Source organism: Chiloscyllium plagiosum, unplaced genomic scaffold, assembly GCF_037043375.1.
Source record: "Chiloscyllium plagiosum isolate Xiang-an unplaced genomic scaffold, Cpla_swu_hap1 HiC_scaffold_28, whole genome shotgun sequence".
NCBI lineage: Eukaryota > Metazoa > Chordata > Chondrichthyes > Orectolobiformes > Hemiscylliidae > Chiloscyllium > Chiloscyllium plagiosum.
The window spans coordinates 28,727,844-28,748,597 of NW_028270166.1; the positions used below are offsets into that span (position 1 = coordinate 28,727,844).

The 20,754-nt window shown below is 40.8% G+C and overlaps 1 protein-coding gene across 1 annotated transcript in view; it reads left to right on the plus strand.

Moving 5' to 3' along the window:
* Window positions 1-20,754, plus strand: part of myo1f (myosin IF) — a 145,012-nt gene that overhangs the window by 74,504 nt on the left and 49,754 nt on the right. The window contains exons 8-10 of the mRNA XM_087976073.1: window positions 1,218-1,352; window positions 11,684-11,816; window positions 19,317-19,513. Of these exons, the coding sequence (XP_087832199.1) occupies window positions 1,218-1,352; window positions 11,684-11,816; window positions 19,317-19,513 (465 nt within the window). The remainder of the gene's footprint in view (window positions 1-1,217; window positions 1,353-11,683; window positions 11,817-19,316; window positions 19,514-20,754) is intronic.

A 20,754-nucleotide genomic window follows, 5' to 3' on the forward strand; every position in this document is an offset into this window, starting at 1 on the left:
GACTCATTGTACTCTGAAATAAGCTTCTTTACTGTCCACTACACCACCAATTTTGGTGTCATCTGCAAACTTACTAACCATACCACCTATATTCGCATCAAAATTATTTATATAAATGATGAAAAGCAACGGATCCAGCACTGAACTGTGCGACACATCACAGGTCACAGGTCTCTAGTCCAAAAAACAACCCATCACTACCTTCTGTCTCCTACCTTGAAGCCAATTTTGTATTCAGTTGGCTAGCTCTAACATGTGATTTAACTTTGCTAATTAGTCTACCATGTGGAACCTTGTCAAACTCCTTACTGAAGTCTATAAAGGCCACCACCATGCCTTCATCAATCTTCTTTGACACCTCTTCAAAAAACTCAATCAAGTTACGATTTTCCACACACAAAGCCATATTGACTATCCTTAAACAGTCCTTGCCTTTCCAAATGTAAATCCTCTCCCTCAGAACTCCCCCCCCCCGAAAATACTTACCTACCACTGACATTAGGCGAACTAGTCTGTAGTTCCCTGGCTTTTCATTATCACCTTTCTTCAATCACAACACTAGCCACTCTCCAGTCTTCTAGCACTTCACCAATGGCTGTTGATGATGCAAAGTATCTCAGCAACGGGCCCAGCAATCTCTTCCCTATTTCCCCACAAAGTTCCAGGATACACCTGATCAGGTCCCAGGGATTTATCCATCTTTATATGCTTTAAGTGTCCTCTGTAAAATGGACACTTTTCAAGACAACACTATTTTTTTGCCAAGTTCCCAAGCTTCCATGTCAGTTATCAATTTAAAAGTATCGCTGAGGTTGTGAGGGGTGATGTTTGGAAAAACATCTTTATTCAGAATGTTAGAGCTCAGAATGCATGAGGTGATGATTATGGCATTTACGGGAAATTGAATAAATATGTGAAGCAAACAAAGGTACATGGCTAGGGAGAGACAGAACAGCTTAGCTTGCAAGTAAAGAGTCTATATAGGCAGGTTGCAAGCCAAATGGTTCCTGGTGTTGTAAATCATGGATCCATGATGCTTTAGAAGTGATATTTATGTTTTTTATAAAACACTACAGATTAGAATATTATGCCAATATTACATCAGCATGAGTTCTATTATAATGCAATGTTCCAAGTATGATTGGAAGCTAAATTCAAACAAATGCTGAAATCAGAAATATAGGCTCAAAAATAAATTGACTTTTTCTTTTAAACAGCTGCTCGAAGGTGCTTCACCAGAGCAGGTTGAAAATCTAGGTATTGCTGATCCTACATATTACTTCTACTTAAACCAGTCAGGCACCTACAAGGTGGATGGGACAGATGACAAAAAAGAATTCAAAGAAACAATGGTAAGTGAGGCAGTATTTTTCTTTATTTTAATGTGAGTACTGTTGTTAGGCTGCTGTGCAAAAAGACGTCAGTGAATCTGCCAACTGCTATTTTCCATGTCCTTTGTGTCATGGCCATGAGGGGTGAATTCACATGCCTTATCCTCATTGCACAATGTCCAGAGAACCAGCTAATCCATTGAGAGTGATTATCTTTGTCAATGTGACACATTTTAATCTATAAACAGAAAACAGAAACTGCTGCAAATGCATGTCAGTCACCAATGCATGAAAGCAAAAAAGTTAGCATTTCAGATTTCAACTTTCTTTGGTTATGACATTTTAGCTTATTTATTCAGTCCACAGATGCTGACCCACTGTTGTGTGTTTCTCTCAGTTGTCTGGTGTTGAACAGGCAGTTCATGTTTCTGCTATCTGCATTTTTTTTAACCCATTGCAATTTAGACAAGCAAAAATGAATATTGGAAATGAAGAGGCCGTTCAGCCCCTTGAAACTGTTCAATCATCAAATTCGCTTATGATAGATCTATATCTTAAACTCACTTGGAGGTCGCCACTGATGATGTTACCTAGCCAGGTAATGAAACGTCTGGATATCAAACCTACAGCTCAGCGAGCAAACCTACACCCTAAACCTCAACCTGAGCTACAAACCTTCACAAACCTTGCATCTTAAACTCCATCTGAATCTTCTTTCCTCACAGAAAACTATCAAGCTCAGTTTTGAAACTTTCAATCTTTCAGAAGATATGCTTTCTGAATCACTTAAACTTCCTACGTAAAGGGCACACAAGCCCAAGCAATGCATGTTGACCTCATAATGTTCTCCCAATGCTATTCTGGTCAATCAGTGCTGCACTATGACATATCATGGCAGTAAATCTCCTGGTACCAGTAGGTACAAACAGGATGGACCAAAATGTAGCAGCCCTCTCAAAACCAGTATATCTGTCCATAAGTGTGGTGCCTGAAAGTGAGTTCAGTATTGCAGAAGAGGTCTAACTCGTGCTCTATACAGCTATAGCATAACTTCTACCTGATGGTATTCCAGCTCTCTTTAGATAAAGACCAACACTCCATTCACCATATTTAATCAATTATTGTACATGTCCACTAATTTTTAGAAAACTACAGTATTTGGACACCAAAACCTCTTTGTTCATCCACAGCCCCTACCTTCTCACCATCTAAACATTACTCTGATCTTAGGTCTTAAGTGGAAAACCTCAAACTTTCCATTTGAACTCCATCTGTCACGGTTTTGTCCTGTCACTTAATTTGTCAATGTCCCATTGCACCTTCCTTCTCAAATTTACTCTATTTATGTTGCCCCTTAAAAAGGTAATATCTGTGAAATTAGATATATGGCTGTCTTTTCCTTCTCACAAACCCTTTATTAAAAATGTGATCCAAATACAGACCCCTGGACCCCAGTTGCATATTGAATATGTGTCCAGTAAATTTCTCTCTCCTAGCTTCTAACCAATCCTTGATCCAAGCCAATAGATCAATTTCAATTCCATATCCTTTAATTTTTGTAAGCATCTCATGTGGAACCTGGACAATTGTTTTGTAAGTCCATATACATAATAGACACAGACATTCCTGATTTGGTAGCGAATTTTGATAGTGAAAATAGAAAGTCAGATTATTATTTAAATGGCTATAAATTGAGAGAGGGGAATGTTCATTGAGATCGAGGTGTACTCTTGCATCAGTCGCTGAAAGTAAGCGTGCAGGTGGGGCAGGTAGTAAAGAAGACAAACAGTATGATTGCCTTCACAGTGAAAGGATTCAAGTACAAGGATGTCTTGCTGCATTTATATAGTGCATTGGTGAGGTCACACATGGAATATTGTGTGCAAGTTTGGTCCCTTTATCCAAGGATAAAGTGCATTGAGTCTCAGAATTGGGATGTCACATTGCAGATGTACAGGACATTAGTTAAGCTACTTTTGGAATACTTTATTCAATTTTAGCCTCCCTGCTACAGGAACGATGTTGTTAAATTTGAAAGTGTTCAGAAAAGATTTACAAGGATGTTGCCAGGATTGGAGAGTTTAAGCTATGGGGAAAGAGTGAATAGGCTGGGGCTATTTTCCCTGGAGCATAAAAGTGACCTTACAAAGGTTTATAAAATGACGGACATGGATAGGGTGAATAACCAAAGACTTTTCTCATAGTGGGGAGTGCAAAACTAGAGGGTATAGGTGAGAGGGGCAAGATTTAAAAGGGCACTAAGGGAAATGTTTTCACACAAAGGGTGGTGCAAAATGTTCATATTAAAGTGGAGGTGGTGCTGGATGTCTTAAAACACATAAAAGTGGATAAATCCCTAGGGAAGTGATTGCTGGGCCCCTTGCTGTGATATTTTTATGATTGATAATCATAGATGAGGTGCCAGAAGACTGGAGGTTGGCTAACGTGGTGCCACTATTTAAGAAAAGTGGTAAGGATAGGCCAGGAACTACAGACCGGTGAGCCTGACATCAGTAGTGGGTGAGTTAGATTAGATTAGATTAGATTACAGTGTGGAAACAGGCCCTTCGGCCCAACAAGTCCACACTGACCCGCCGAAGCGCAACCCACCCATACCCCTACATTGACCCCTTGCCTAACACTACGGGCAATTTAGTATGGCCAATTCACCTGGCCCTGCACATCTTTGGACTGTGGGAGGAAACCGGAGCACCCGGAGGAAACCCACGCAGACACGGGGAGAACGTGCAAACTCCACACAGTCAGTCGTCTGAGGCGGGAATTGAACCCGGGTCTCAGGCGCTGTGAGGCAGCAGTGCTAACCACTGTGCCACCGTACCGCCCATTGTGCCACCGTACCGCCCATTATTGGAAGGACTCCTGAGGGACAGGATGTACATGTATTTGGAAAGGCAAGGACTGATTAGGGATAGTCAACATGGCTTTGTGTGTGGGAAATCATGTCTCACAAACTTGATTTAGTTTTTGAAGAAGTAACAAAGAGGATTGTTGAGGACTAAGGGGTGGTTATGATCGATATTGATTTCAATAAGGCATCTGAAAAGGTTCCTCATGGTAGACTGGTTAGCAAGGTTAGATCACATGGAATACAAGGAGAACTAGCCATTTGGATACAGAACTGGCTTAAAGTTAGAAGACAGAGGGTGGTGGTGGAGGGTTGCTTTTCAGACTGGAGGCCTGTGACCAGTGGAGTGCCACAAGGATCGGTGCACAAGAACCACTGTTTTTCGTCATTTATATAAATGATTTGGATGTGAACATAGGAGGTACATTTAGTACATTTGTAGATGACACCCAAATTGGTGGAGTAATGGACAGCGAAGAAGGTTACCTCAGCATACAATAGGACCTTGATAAATGGGTCGAGAGTGTGGGTGCTGGAAAAGCACAGCAGGTCAGGCAGCATCCAAAGATTAGGTGAATCGACATTTCGGGCATAAGCCCTTCATCAGGAATGAATGGGCTGGGGAGTGGCAGATGGAGTTTAATTTAGATAAACATGAGATGCTGCATTTTGGAAAAGCAAATCAGAGCAGGATTTATACACTTAATGGGAAGATCCTGGGTAATGTTGCTGACCAAAGAGACCTTGGAATGCAGGTTCATAGGTCCTTGAAGGTGGAGCTGCAGGTAGATAGAATGATGAGGAAGGCATTTGGGATGCATGCCTTTCTTGGTCAGAGCATTGAGTATAGGAATTGAAAGATCATGTTGGGGGTGTAAAGGACATTGGTTAGGCCACTATCAGAACATTATGTGCAATTCTGGTTTCCCTGCTACAGGAAGGATGTTGTGAAACTTGAAAGGGTTCAGGAAAGATTTACAAGAATGTTGCCAGTGTTGGAGGGTTTGAGCTCACAGGGGCTGAATAGGCTGGGGCTGTTTTCCCTGGAGCGTCGGAGGCTGAGGGGTGACCTTGTAGAGATTTATAAAATCATGGGGCATGGATAGAGGGAATAGACAAGGTAGTGATTGATGCTGGTACAATTACAAGACTTAAAAGGCATCCGGATGGGTATCGGAATAAGAAGGGTTTAGAGGGATATGGGCCAAATGCTGGCAAATGGGACTAGATTATGTTAGGATATATGGTCGGCATTGACAAAATGGACCAAAAGGTCTGTTTCCGAGCTGGATATCTTTATGATACTGGGCAAACCCATATCAGGAGGCCGAAACATAGACAGAGGGAAGCCACAATTTTAATGCTGGCAGGCCACTCCATTTTGTTTTGGAAATCGTAACAGTGCTCAACCTCACACACTCTTAAAGTGATGTCAGATTCACAGCTCAAATCCCTGCTGGAAATTCAAATTTCTTACCTGTGATATTCTTAGTGTGGATCTTGCAGGTGCTCCTGAGTTTGCAGGTTTATCTTGTGACTTCCCTTGGGTTTTTCTAGAGAAGCAGAAAAGTTTTCATTTAGAATTATTTTTGGGACTTTTATAGTCCAAAAAGAAACTTGAGAACAAAAAGAAACATGAGGAAGGAGGGATGACACGGAGTTTGTGGGAGAGGCCTGTCCACATTATTTGTCAAGATGTCAATGGCTCCAGGAAGAGATTTTTTTTGTTGTTCCCATGGAACTCAGAAGATTGGTCTTTTCAACTTGATCATCAAGGTTTCAAAAGTTGCAGCTGAGATAACTTCGAGGATCAGGGATCAACATTCCTTTACTCAGATGTGGAGGTTTGAGAGCTCAAGGACTGATCAAGGATTTGAGGATGAGGCTGTTTTTTGTTTGCTAGGAGTTTCAGCTACGTGCTGAATTTTTAAGATATTAATTTTTTTTCTCTTTTGCACGCTTAAAATAAGAAACTGTGAAAAGGGAAGTTTTCTTTTTTATAAAAGAAAGGTTCTTTCTTAGAGTTTCTTCTTTTAGGCCTCATAATATAGAATATAGTTTTTTTTTAAGTTCTCCCAGCATAATGTGCAAGCAGTAACCAGTCAACAAACACTGGATGTGGGAAAAGTGGGCATCTTTTTAGGCAAGTGAGCAATTTTTAAGGGGCAGTTATGGCAATCAATAGAGTGATCTGCTCCTCCTGTCAAATGTGGGAAATTAGGGAACAGTTGACTGTCCCTCAAGACTATGTCTGCAAGGGGTGTGTTTGGATCTATCTCATTTCTGACCATTTGGATTGGCTGGAAAGGCAGTTAAGAGTCACTGAGGAGCATAGAGGAGACACAGTTTGTGATGATTAATAGATTTAGAGAGATGGTTACACTGCAGGTTCAGTCAGATAGATGGGTGACTATCAGGAGAGGTAAGAAGGTAGTTCAGGAGTCTCCTGTGGATACTCCTCTCTCAAACATATATGTCATTTTGAGTACTGTTGAGGAGGATAGTCTCTCAAAAGAAAATAGAAGTGGCAACCAGATCTTGGGCATCAAAACAGATCTTATCTTAAACAGGATTTGTCTAGATTCAGAAGGATAATTGCAATAGGGACTCTGCTGTCAGGGGCACAGACAGGAGGTTCTGCAGCAGTAAGCATGAATTCAGGAAGGTATATTGTCTCCCTGGTGCCAGGGTGTTTCAAAACGGTTGCAGCATATAGTCCAAAGGGAGAGTGAGAAGCTGCAAGTTGTTGTACACATTGTTAAGAATGACATAATTAGAGAAAGGTGAAAGTGCGGACTGCAGATGCTGGAGGTTAGAGTTCAGAGTGTGGAGATGGAAAAGCACAGCAGTTCAGGCAACATCCGAGGAGCAGAAGAATCGATATTTCGTGCAAAAGCCCTTCATCAGGAATGGGAATAATTAGGGAAGGGTTGAGTGAATATAGGAAGTTAGGCAGAAAGTTAAAAAACAAAATGTCAAAGGTAGTAATCTCTGGATTACCACTGATGCCACATGCTAGTTAGAGTAGGAGTAAGAAGATAAGGCAGATAAATCAATGGCTGAGGAGATGGTACGGTGGTCAAGGTTTTTGGATCATTGGGATATTTTCTGGGGCAGAAAATACCTGTTGAAAAGGGATGGGTTTCACTTGAACTGGAAGGGGACCAATATCCTGGGGGAGAGATTTGCCTTTCAAGTAGTAGGGAAAGGGGGTGGGGGGGGATCCTATGTAGCACTGAGAATAGTACGACTGATTAGGATGGCTCTGAATTTAAAAAGAGCAAGTTATTAGAAAAGGCAAGCAAGTAGAAGTTAGAGAATGAGGTGACTCTGAAGAATTACACTTCATTTATTTCAAGACAAGGGTCTTGCAGGTAAGACATATGAACTGAGGGCATGTATGGGAACATGGAACTGGGATACATAGCTATTACAGAAATATGGCTGAGGGAAGGACACGATGATGTTCTGGGGTTTAGATGCTATAGGAAAGATAGAAAGGAAGGCAAGAGAGGAGGAGAACTGTCATTTTTGATTAGGGAAAACATTATTGCTGTACTTAGAGAGGATATTTCTGAGGGATCATCCCGTGAAGCTATAGGGTGGAACTCAGAAATATAAAGCGGATGAACACCTTGATGGGATTGTACTATAGGTCCCCCTAATAATCAGAGGGAAATTGAAAAACAAATATGTGGAGAGATCTCAGACATATGTAAGAATAATAAGGTTGTAATAGGAGGGGATTTTAACTTTCCAAACATAATCTGCCATAATGTGAAGGGCGTGGATGGTGGGCAAGATGTTAAATTTGTTCAAGAAAATTTCTTTACCAATATGTAGATGTAGCTATTAGAGAAGGAGCAAAATTTGATCTTCTCTTGGAAAATAAATCAGGGCCAGTGACTGAAGTGTTAGTCGAAGAACACTTTGGGACCGGTGATCATAATTCTATTAGTTTTAAATAGTTATGGAAATGGATAGGCCTTGTATAAACGTTAAAGTTCTTAATTGCAGTAAGGCAAATTTTGGTGGTATGAGACAGAAAAACTTCAAGAGTTGATTGGAGTCGACTGTTCACTGGTAAAGATCAATAAAGTCATCATGTATAGAACAACAGGAGATTGGGAGAAATTCTAAATGAATATTTCATGTCACGTTTGGCTGTGATGAAAGTAATAGAGGCTAGGAAACTCCAGGAAATAAATATTGATGTCTTGAAAACAGTCCACATTACAGAAGTGCAAGTGCTGAAGATCTTAAAGACATAAATGTAAATAAATATCCAGGGCCTGATCAAGTGATCCCAAGACATTGTGGAAAGTTAGGGAAGAAATTGTGGGGCCCCTAGCAGAGATATTTGTATCATCTACTGTAATGGTGAGTGTTGGAAGACTGAAGGGTAGCTAACGTTGTGCCTTTATTTAGGAAAGACTGTAAGGAGAAGCCTGGGAACTACAGCCCTGTGAGTTTGACATCAGTGGTGGGTAGATAGTTGGAGGGAATTCTAAAAGATAGGATTTACATGCATTTGGAGAGGCAGGGACTGATTAAGGATAGTCAGTGTGGCTTTCTGCATGGGAAATTGTGTCTCACAAATCTGATTGAATTTTTTGAGATGTTACCAAAAAGATTGATGAAGGCAGAGAGATAGACATTGTTTACGTGGACTTTAATAAAGCCTTTGCATGGTAGTCTAATTAGTAAAGTTAGATCACATGGGATTCAGCGAGAGCTTTCCAATTGGATACAAAATTAGCTTGATGGTAGGAGACAGAGGGTGGTGTTGGAGAGTTGTTTCTCAGACTGAAGGCCTGTGACCTTCAAGAGATTCATTTGATTCCAATTGTCTATATCTAATATATGACTCCTTCTTACTCTTGACCAAAGCTTCAATATCTTTATTTATCTATTGTTCCTTCCTCTTGCTAGCCTTAACCTTCATTCTAACATAATACCTTTGAACTCTCATTATCTCACTTTTGAAAGCTTCCCACTTGCCAGTCATCCTTTTACCTGTGAACAGTCTACTCCAAAAAACTCTTGAAGGTTCCTGACCAGTGGTGTTCTACGGGGTTCGGTGCTGAGTCCACTTTGTTTTGTATTTTATATAAATGAGTTGGAAGACAATTTAGGAGGCATGGTTAGTAAGTTTGCAGATGATACTAAAATTGGTGATATAATACACAATGAAGAAGGTTATCTAAGATTACAAAGTGATCTTGATCAATTGGGCCAATGCGCTGAGGAGTAGCAGATAGAGTTTAATTTGGATAAATGCAAGGTATTGCATTTTGGTAAAACAAATAAGGGCAGGACTTGTCTAGTTAATGGTAAGGCCCTGGGTGGTGCTGTAGAACAGAGAGATCTAGAGTTTCAGGTACATAGTTCTTTGAAAGTTGCAACACTGGTGGACTGGGTAGTTAAGAAGGTCTCTTATCTTTATTTCTCAGACCATTGAGTTTAGGAGTTGAGATGTCAAGTTGAGGTTATACAGGACATTGGTGAGGCCACTTTTAGAGTACTGTGTACCGGTCTCAGCATGCGAAGGGTCTGTTTCCATGCTGTATGACTGTATGACTCTATGGGTGAGGTCCTGAAAACAGTGTGAGCCCTGCCTGCCAGGTCATTTTGTGTACCTGGGGGTAGCCTGTTGTGGATTTGAGAAACTTTTAGCAAAGAGATTTAACAGGTCTTGCTAGAGTCCCTGCATATCTCCTCCATACACCATGCAACCTCCTCCTCCATTATACCCTTGCTACTTACACACTCTTTTCATTATACCCTTACTCCACAATGCCTCCCATGCATCCTCCATGCCCACTGTTCGAGTATTCACAACATACAGAACCAGTGAGGCATTGGCAAGCCTGGCAAATGCTCATGAAACCAGCACGAGAAGCAAAGAGACTTCGAAAATTTCCTTATGGAAAACTGTTCATCTTACACCTTCAGAAAAGTGCCAATCAACCATAGGCCTTGATACTGTTAGTGTTGTAATACTCTTGACACCTCTTAATCTGGTTCTCATAAATAAACAAGCATTGAAAAACCAAAGAAAGAACAATTTATTTCAACGTCATAACGTTGTCAATCAAACAAAGCCAACTCCTTCCTTCAAGTTGTGCAAACAGAATCTTTTTTGACCTCAGTCAAGTATTGATCTGGCAAATCAAATGCCTGGCCAGCTATTAAATGTTTCAGTTGATGTGGGAGTGGATACAGGGCTAAATGGTCAAACAATTACTGATGCTCAATAGCAGCAGTTTGCTAAACACTGAACAAAATCTTGAGGCTGTACAGGACATTGGTGAGGCCTCTATCGGGATATTGTGTTCCAGTCACCCTGTTTGGATTAGATTCCCTACAGTGTGGAAACAGGCCCTTTGGGCCAACAAGTCCACACCGACCCTCTGAAGAGTAACCCACCCAGACCCATTTCTCCCTGACTAATGCACCTAACACTATGGGCAGTTTAGCTTGGCCAATTCACCTGACCCACACATCTTTGGATTGTGGGAGGAAACCAGAGCACCCGGAGAAAACCCACGCAGATATGGGGAGAATGTGCAAACTCCACGCAGACAGATGCCCGAGGCTGGGATCGAACCTGGGTCCCTGGTGCTATGAGGCAACAGTGCTAACCACTGATGTTATAGCAATGATATCATTAAACTGGAGAGGATTCTGAATAGATTTACCAGGATGTTGCTGGGAATGGAGGGTTTGAGATGTAAAAATAGACTGAATAGGCTGGGACCTTCTTCACTGGGGTGTAGGAAGTTGAGGGGTGACTTTATTGAGGTTTATAAAATCATGAGTGGCATAGATAAGGTAAATAGCATGGATCTTTTCCCTAAGGTGCAGAAGCTCAAAACTAGGGAGTTTTTAAGATGAGAGAAGAAAAATTTAAAAAGGACATGAGGGGCAACATTTTTACGCAGAAAGTGATTTGCATGTGGAATGAACTGCCAGGGAAATTCATGGATGCAGGTACAGTTATAAAGTTTAAAATACATTTGCATAAGTTCATGAATAGGAAAGGTTTGGAGGAATATGGGCCAAATGCCAGGGAGGTGAGACTAGTTTAACGGTCTAAAAAAATATGCAGAGCACTGGGCCGATATCTCAATGAAGCAGGGTAGGCCTTCTTACCAACCACTCACTACCTCCATCACCGCCTCAAGCTTGGCTAGAGAAGAGGTCAATCCAAATCTTTGGGAGTCGGAGGAAGAGTCACAGTCAGGACCATAAAGTTAGGAAATGAGTCAATTTGCAATTCCTGACACTGAGGGAGGTATCTGATTTTAAACAAATTCACTGACTTACACTGATAATACAGAAAATGGTTTATGATATTCATTGAATTGTACATTTTAAGGAAGTAATAGCAAATTAACCAGATGATTTTAAACTGACTAATTGACTTGATCCAAGCCTTAATTTAACATGCTATGCAATTACCAAGGTTCTTTCTCCCTCATAGAATGCCATGCAAGTCATAGGTATAACAGCAGAGATTCAATTGATGGTACTACAGATTATTGCTGGAATTCTGCACCTTGGAAACATAAGTTTTACTGAAGTTGGGAATTATGCCAAAGTGGAAAATGAGGCCCGTGAGTAATATTCATTTCAATGCACATCGTTTGGTTGTGGAATGATGGCCAGTCTGCTTTACATTTGCAGGAATCTATCTGTGATAAATCAGCATCTGGTCAAATTAATCCTATGGATTTTAGGGAAACATATATCCAAACTTATTTTCAGGAGTATTTGTTTGGATGTAGAAACTCAAATCGAAACAAATTGAACAATATTATTCAGGGAGATGTAAAATGGAGGCTGCCGGACAGCACTTCTTACGTAACATACACCAGCCAGATATTTTTCTTAGTTACATTCTAATTTTATGTATCTCTACCAAACCCAGTCAAAAATAGTTGTACTGAACATGTAACTAATGAAGAAGGAAGAAGGATCCATCCTTGGCTCCAACAAAAAATGTACTATCAAAAAATGTTTACATGTAGCTTCTGCCAAAATGCCAAGGGCATACTTCTTTCTCTTAATGCCTCATTTTGTCCGTAGTCAACTGACTCAGGTCATTCCATATGATATTATAAAGCTACTGAATTCACTAGATATGGCAAACAGTGTTAGTCACAATGCCAACCCAGCAATTAAAAACTACATGACATATGTGCCAGGCAGTGACCATTTCCAAGTCCAGTCCCTACCTTCAATGACATCACTATCACCAATTTCACCACCATCAGCATCATGACAGTAACCATTAGCATCACTGGGCAGATACTAGCTACTGTGTGATGAGTGCCCAACTCATAATTCCCCACAATATCTCTTTCATCAACAAAGTTTAAGTGAGAAATCTAGTGAAATATTCACCATTCATTCACAAGTACGAAGCTGCAACATCTTTTAAGAAGCTCTGCTCCATCCAGAACAAGGCAGTTCATCTGCAGTGCTTTTGCATGATCTATAGTACGTACTAGCTGCAGGATGTATAGCTCCAAATCATCAGCTTGACTTTCACAAAAGCAACAAGATGACAAAGACCCAGTCACTTCCACCTCACAGCATAGACATGGACCTAAACATGTCAGCACTTCTTCATTTAGAGCTGTCTCCTTCACTCCCATCCCTGCCCTTGGGGAAATGGGATTACCACAGCGACTGCAGAGCATTAAAGAAAAGTGAACTACCGATTCCTCTGCAATCTTGAAAGCAATTGGGCTGAACAATGCCAGAAAAGGATGCAACCATTCAAACTGTATTTACAATAATAAAGCAAATTTGTGTTCTCACCTCCCAGGAAGAGTAGATAACACAGCCTTCATTGAAGCCACCTAACTTGCATTCAATGGATAGAATTATAATAATAATTAAGTGAGATCTTCAGCAGGCAGGTCACCTGCTCCACCAGATTGGGGCCCATGCAATATGGGACTGTCAGCAGACAAATGGTAAGGTACTTGCACATAAATTTAATGCTACTGCTGCCTTTGCTGACATCGAAAGAACAATATGATACAGCACAGAAGGGGTGTATTTGTGCATCTTGTCCATGCTGATGCAAAAATACCTAGATGCCCTTTCTAATCCCAACGTACTACACACAGTCCATAGGCCTGCAGGTTATAGCAGTTAAGGTGCAGATCTAGGTACTTTTTAAAGAAGTCAGGATCTCTGCCTCCACCACCAACTCAGCAAATTCCAGACACCCACCACCCTCTACGTTAAAAAGGGTTTCCTCACATTGCCTCTAATCCTTCTGCCATTTAGCTTGAACCCATGGTTTTTGAACTCTCTGCCAATACTCTACCACCCTCACAAATTTGTACACTTCAATTATGTCACCTGTCAACCTCCCTTTTCCAAGGAAAACAATCCCATTCTCTCCAATCTCTCCTCATATCTACAATCTCTCTAATCCTGGCAGCATTCTAGTAAATCTTCTTTGCAATCTCTCCAGAGCAATTATGTCCTTCCTGTAATGTGGTGGCCAGAACTGCACAGAATACTCTACTTGTGGCCTCACCAGTGTCTTATGCAGTCTCATCATTTTATCCCTACATTTGTATTCTATACCTGGCCAATGAAGGGCAGCATTCCATATGCCTTCTTTACAACCTCATCTATCTATACCACTACTGTGCACATTGTACACCAAGATCTTTCACTTCATCTACCTTTCACACTATATTCCCATTTATTGTGTATTCTCTTTTATTGCTTGGCCTCTCGAAATGCATTATCTCACACTTATCAGAGTTGAACTCCATCTGACACTTTCCTGCCCACTCCACCAACCCATCCATATCATTTGGAGCCTACAGCTAACCTCTACATTATCCATTACATGACCGATTTTTATGTCATCTGCAAACTTCCCAATTGTGATCCCCATATTCAAGTCCAAATCATTAATATATAAAACAAACAGCAGGGGTACCAACACCATGAAACAGCTTTCCATTTACAATGGCAGCCATTGACCATTACCCTTTGTATCCTGTTTCTAAGCCAACTTTGGATCTAATTCAACACATACACAGTGTGTTATGAAGTATTGACTCATGTAGAAGCTTAACTTTAAGTTGGAGTGGAAACTCGACCAACATCGGTATTGGTACAGGAGGGAACTGTACTGTCCAAATGGGCTCCACCTGGACCAATCTGGGACAAGGATCTTAGCGGAAAGGCTAAATAGGATGATCACAAGGAATTTAAACTAGTTAAATGTGGTGGAGAGCTTAGGAGCGGTTATTAATGTTTCTACAATGAGTAATAGGATGGAGAATATGGAAAATGGCAGGAATCTAATTTCAGGCAGAGCACATAAGGGGACAACTATGAGAAGGGGGTGGTCAAAGCAAGACTGAGGGTGTTGTACTTAAATGCACATTGTATGCAAAACAAGGTAAATGAGCTTATAACACAGATTGAAATTGACAGGTATGATGTTGTGGCCATCACAGAGGCATGGCATGCTTGGGGAGGTCAGGGCTGGGAACTTAATATCCAAGAATGTGTCCTGTCGAAAGACAGACAGATGGGTACAGGGACAGAGTTACCTTGCTAGTAAGAAATGAAATTAAATTGATAGCAAGAAGTGATATAGAATCAGAAGGCGTAGAATCTGCGTGGGTAAAGTTATAGAGTTATAGACTTATACAGTATGGAAACAGACCCTTCTGTCCAACTTGTCTGTGCCAATCAGATATCCTAAACTGACCTAGTCCCATTTGCCAGCATTTATCTCATATCCCTCTAAACCCTTCCTATCTATGTACCCATCCAGATGCCTTTTAAATGTTGCAAATGTACCAGCCTCCGTAACCTCCTGTGTCAGCTCATTCCATACATGCACCACCTTCTGTGTGAAAAAGTTGCCCCTGAGGTCCTTCTTAAATCTTTCCCCAAACAACAAAAGAAAAAAGACCCCGATGGGAGTTATCTACAGGCCCATAGCAGTAGTCATAATGTGGGGCAGAAAATAAATCAGGAAGTAGAAAGGGCATGTAAGAAAGCCACTTTTGCAATAATCATGGGGAATTTCAATATGCAGGTGGACTGAGAAAATCTGGCTGGTAGCAGATCCCAAAAAAGGAACTAATGGAAAGTCTATGAGTTTTTTTTGGAGCAGCTTGTGGTAAGAACCCACAAGGGAATAGGCAATTCTGGATTTGGTGAAGTTTAATTAGATAGGTTTGATTAGGGAGCTTAAGGTGAAGGAACCCCGAGGGGACAGTGACCATAATATGATAGAATTCACTCGGCAGTTTGAAGGGAAAAGCTTGAATCAGATGTAACAGTATTCCAATTGAGTAAAGGTAACTACAAAGACATGAGAGAGGAGCTGGCCAGAGTTGATTGGAAAGGGCTGGGGGTGGAGAGGGGTGGAGGGAGGGGGGGGGGGGGGGGGGTGCGGTGGCGGGGAGGTGGTGGGGTTGGGCGGGTGGGATCTCAGGGAAAATGGTGGAGCAGCAATGGTAGGAGTTTCTGGGGATAATTCTGGAAGTATAGCAAAATTCATCCCAAAGAAAAAGAAACATAATTAGGGGATGATGAGGCAACTATGGCTGACAGGGGAAGTCAGGACAGCAATAAACAAGTGAAAAAGTATACAATGTGGCAAAGATTAGTGGGATGTCAGAGGATTAAAAACCAACAGAGTATAACTAAAAAAGCAATAAGTGGGGAAAAGATTAAATATGAGGGTAAGCTAGCTGGTAATCTAAAAGAAGATTGCATGAGTTTTTTCAAATATCTAAAAGGTAAGAGAGAGGTAAAAGTGGACAGTGGACCACTGGGAAAATTGGGCTGGGGATGTAGTAATGGAGTTCAAAGAAAAGTACTTTGCATCAGCCTTCATGGTGGAAGACACCAGTAGCATATCAGAACTTCAAGAGAGTAAGGAGGCAGAGGTGAGTGTAGTGGCCATCCCTGAGGAGATGCTGCTGGGGAATCTGAAAAGTCTGAAGGTGGATAAAATACCCAGACTAGATGGACTACACCTCAGGGTTCTGAAGGAGGTAGCTGAGGAAATTGTGGAGGCATAGGTGGTGATCATTCAGGAATCACTGGAGTCATGGAGGGTGCCAGAGGGCTAAAAAATGGCTAATGTTTCCTCTGTTTATGAAGGGAGGGAGGCAAAAGACAGAAGGCTGTAGGCCAGTTAGCCCTGAGCTAAGTTTCGGGAAGACTTTAAACTTCATTATTAAAGAATAAGATTGCAGAGTACTTGGAAGTGTATGATAAAATAAGACTGAATCAGCATAGCTTTGTCAAAGAAAGGTCATAACTGACAAATCTGTTAGAATACTTTGTGGAGGCAATAAGCAATTTAGACAAAGGAGAGCCAGTGGATACGATCTATTTGGAATTCCAGAAGACCTTTGGTGAAGTGTTACACAAGAGACTGTGAAATAAAGTAGGAAACCAAGGTATTAGGGAAAAGGTACCGGCAAGGATAGGGGACTACTTGACTGGCAGAACGCAGAGAGTGGGGATAAGGTTTTTCAGGATGGCAGTTAGTGATTAGTGGAGTTATGCATGCAACAGTTTTGGGTCCTGTATCTAAGGAAAGATGTGCTGGCCTTTGAGGGGGCCCAGAGGATCTTTACAAAAAATGATTCCAGGCTGAAGGGCTTGTTATATGAGAAACAGCTGAGGACTCCAGATCTGTACTCAATGAAGTTTGGAAGGATGAGGGGGTGGATCTCATTGAAATTTGCAGAATACTAAGACACCTGGATAGAATGGATATGGAGAAGCTGTTTCCACAAGTAGAAAAAAATAGAACCCAAGGACACAGCATCAGAGTGAAGGAACAACCCTTCAAAACTGAGATGAGGAGGAATTTCTTCAGCCAGAGGAGGGTGAAACTGTGGACCTCATTACTGCAGAAGTCTGTGAAAAGGCCAAGCCATTTAGTGTCTTCAAGATAGAGGTAGATAGATTCTTGATGAATAAGGGGTACAAGGGTTACGAGAACAGACTCGCTGGAGTGGACAGCCTAATTCTTCTCCTGTATTTTATGGTCATATGGTCCAAGAAACAATGGTGATTTTTCTCTTTCTGCATCTTCTTCCTCTTCACCGTGATTTAAAGGATGATTGGTAGCTGAAAATTATGAAGTGGTAGCAACGAAACTTCAGAGTAATTCAGAAGAAATGTGAAGAAGAGTCATGTGTAAAGGAATGCTAGTTGGATGCATTGTCTGCCTCATTTGTATTGAACTTTAACTGGTCATTATCACTTTACCAAATGACCCTTTAGAGGAATTACTGTTTATCACTGCCTAATGAATAATGCATTTCACAGATTATGAAGAAACATTCAATCATTGATTGGATTAAGTTCATGAATGTGTTGAAAGACATTGGAGTGCACTGGGGTTATAGATATGTCATAAGAAATCTGTACATGGGACAATTAGCAACTGTCAAGAGTAGCCAATAGGAAGCATGTGTAATTGGAAGAGGAATTCGGCAAGAGCCATGTTTATAACCAATCCTCTTGAAGGTCTAAAGCATCAATGATCAAAGATGTGTTTGAAGACAGATTCTGGTTATAAGTTTGTTGAGGGTGTGCAGCAAATAATAACATCAATTAGATTTTTGCAGATAACAAAGCATTTACTGCAAACACAAAAGAAGATTTACACGAACTGGTGGATTAATTAGTGAAAGGCTGTATGAACTCTGGAATGAAACTGAACATTGACAAAATGAAAGTGAACATGGGCAAAACAAGAGTGATGCATATCTCAAAATCAGCAAGAAATCTTCACAAAGGGATAAGAACTAGAGCAGAGGCAACAATTGAATCATTTAGAAAGAATAATATCTGCAGATAGAAGATACATGGAACAAAAATGTAAAAATGAGGATAGCAATGAGAAAAACTGATTTTGCTCAGAAGAAGCAGCTACTGACTAGAAAGCCAAATAAACCACTCAAAAAGTGACTTGTAAAGGATTTGGTTTGGAGTACTGTTTTGAATGAATGTGAGACTTGAATCTCACAGAAGGAGACAACTTGATAAATAGACATGAAATGATGGTTTGGAGGAGAATGCTAAGAAAGAGTAACAAACAATGTGTTGTGGAGATTGACCAAACAAGGATAATAGTTGAACATAATTAGAGAAAGGCAGACAGTCCAGGTGGGGCACAGCTTGAAAGGAAATTGGTTTGTAAGTTATAAAGGGGAGATTTCAAGGAAGAAGAGAAAGATGAAGGAAGACAATATAACTGTTGGATGGCTTGAAAATTGAAGCAAATTATTGGTAAATCAACAAACTGGCACAGGATAGAGAGATGTGAAAAGAGTATTGTGAGCCAAAGAGATGCTTTCAGGCAGGGCACAGATGATAATATGATGAATGCATAATCGTTATTGCATGGATAGGGTGAATAGTCAAGATCTTTTCCCCAGGGTAGGGGAATCCTAAATTAAAGGTCATAGGTTTAAGATGAGAAGGGCAAGTTTTGAAAGGGACCTGTGGGTCAACGTTCTCAAACAGAGAGTGGTGTGTGTATGGAATGAAATGTCAGAGGAGGTGGTGGTGGCAGATACAATTACAACATTTAACAGGCATCTGGATGCATTTATGAATTGGAAGGGTTTAGAGGGATGTGGGCCAAATGCTGGCAAATGGGACTAGATTAATGTAGGATATCTGATTGGCATGGACAAGTTGTACTGAAGGGACTATTTCCGTGCAGTACATTTCTATGACTATAATTGCTGGAGACAGGTGTTGGGAATTGGGGAAGGAAGAGAAATGGTCTGTAATCAGATTTATTTAACAGTAGCATAAAGAAACATTCTGACTCTTAAGTGTTTTCCTTAACCAGAATCTATGTGCATCTATCTTTTGTGTCTATTTTATGGAGTAGGTTTGTAAACTTAAACTTGTAGCTTAAACAATAAATTAGCAACGTTATCCAAGCCTTGTTCAGCAGGAAGTAATTCCCGTTCTTAATACACTGCAGTACTTTTTAAAATATTAATGAGTTTTATATTTGCTGATACATAAACAAGGGCCGCACCATCAATAATTGATATTCTTTCTCTGTTTTCATGAAGACTTGGCTTTTCCTGCATTCCTGCTGGGAATCAATGAAGTGAAGTTGAGAGAGAAAGTGACGAGCAGAAAAATGGACAGTAAGTGGGGAGGCAAGACAGAATCCATCAACATGACTTTAAATGTTGAGCAGGCTGGATACACCCGCGATGCACTATCGAAAGCCCTCTATGCACGGTTATTCGATTATTTAGTCGACGTAAGTATTTCTCAAATTATAAATGATTTTGAATGTGAGAAAATTTGACCAAGTTTATCATATCTAGACTGGAAAACTTATGAATAAAAGGAATAACCCCTTCAGGCCTATATGGCAGCACTGCACCTCATATTCACATGTCCACCTTCGTTGCATGTTCATTGCTAGCCTTCCCTAATGAATATCTTTCGATCTCAGTGTTGAACATTTCAATCTGTCACAGCCTGTAAAGGGGGCACATTCAAAATTTCCATCAATTATGTAAAAATGCGCTCCCAAGTAGTCGAGTGCTCATTTTACGATTGCTCCTCATTATTCTAGATTCCGCCATCATAGAAGATAGTTTCTCTTTATCTGCCACATTTTGAATTGTTTTAAGTGTTTTGGTTGCATCACCCTACAATTTCCATAACTCTGCGCAAGCTAAATTAATGCAACCAGCCCTCATAATTTAACTCCATAAGATGCAGAAAATTCCCATGTATCCCTTCCAAAGCGAATCAGTATCCAAACTGAATGCTGTCTTCCAAAAGGGATGTGGGCAAAGCTCTGTGTAGCATAAGTATCACTTTCTCATTTTTGAATTTTAAATCCCTAAAGACAAAGAGCAAAGTTGCACTGGATTTTCTACTTACTCACTTTACCTGTATACACTACCCTTTGTAATTAGAGTCATAGAGTCATAGACCTGTTTGGTCGAACTCATCCATGTCAACCAGATATTTTACATTAATCTACTCCCCCATTTGCCAGCATTTGGCCCATATCCCTCTAAACTCTTCCTATTCATATATCCATCCAGATGCATTTTATGTCTTGTAATTCCATCTACCTCTACCATCTCCTCTGGCAGTTCATTCCAAACACGCACCACCCTCTGCATGAAAAAGTTGCCCCTTAGGGCCCTTTTAAATCTTTCCCCTCTCACTTAAACCTAAGGCCTCAAATTTCAGACTCACCTACCCTGGGGAAAATACTTTGGCTATTCACCTTATCCTTGCCCCTCATGATTTTATGAACCCCCTCAGCCTCCGGTGCTCCAGGCAAAACAGCCCCAGCCTATTCAGCCACTCCCTAAAGCTCAAACCCTCCAAGCCTGGCAACATCCTTGTTATTCTTTTCGAATCCTTTCAAATTTTACTACATCTTTCCGGAAGAAGGGATACCAGATTGAACACAATATTCCAAAAGTGGCCTAACCAATGTCCTGTACAGCCGCAACATGACCTCCCAACTACCAA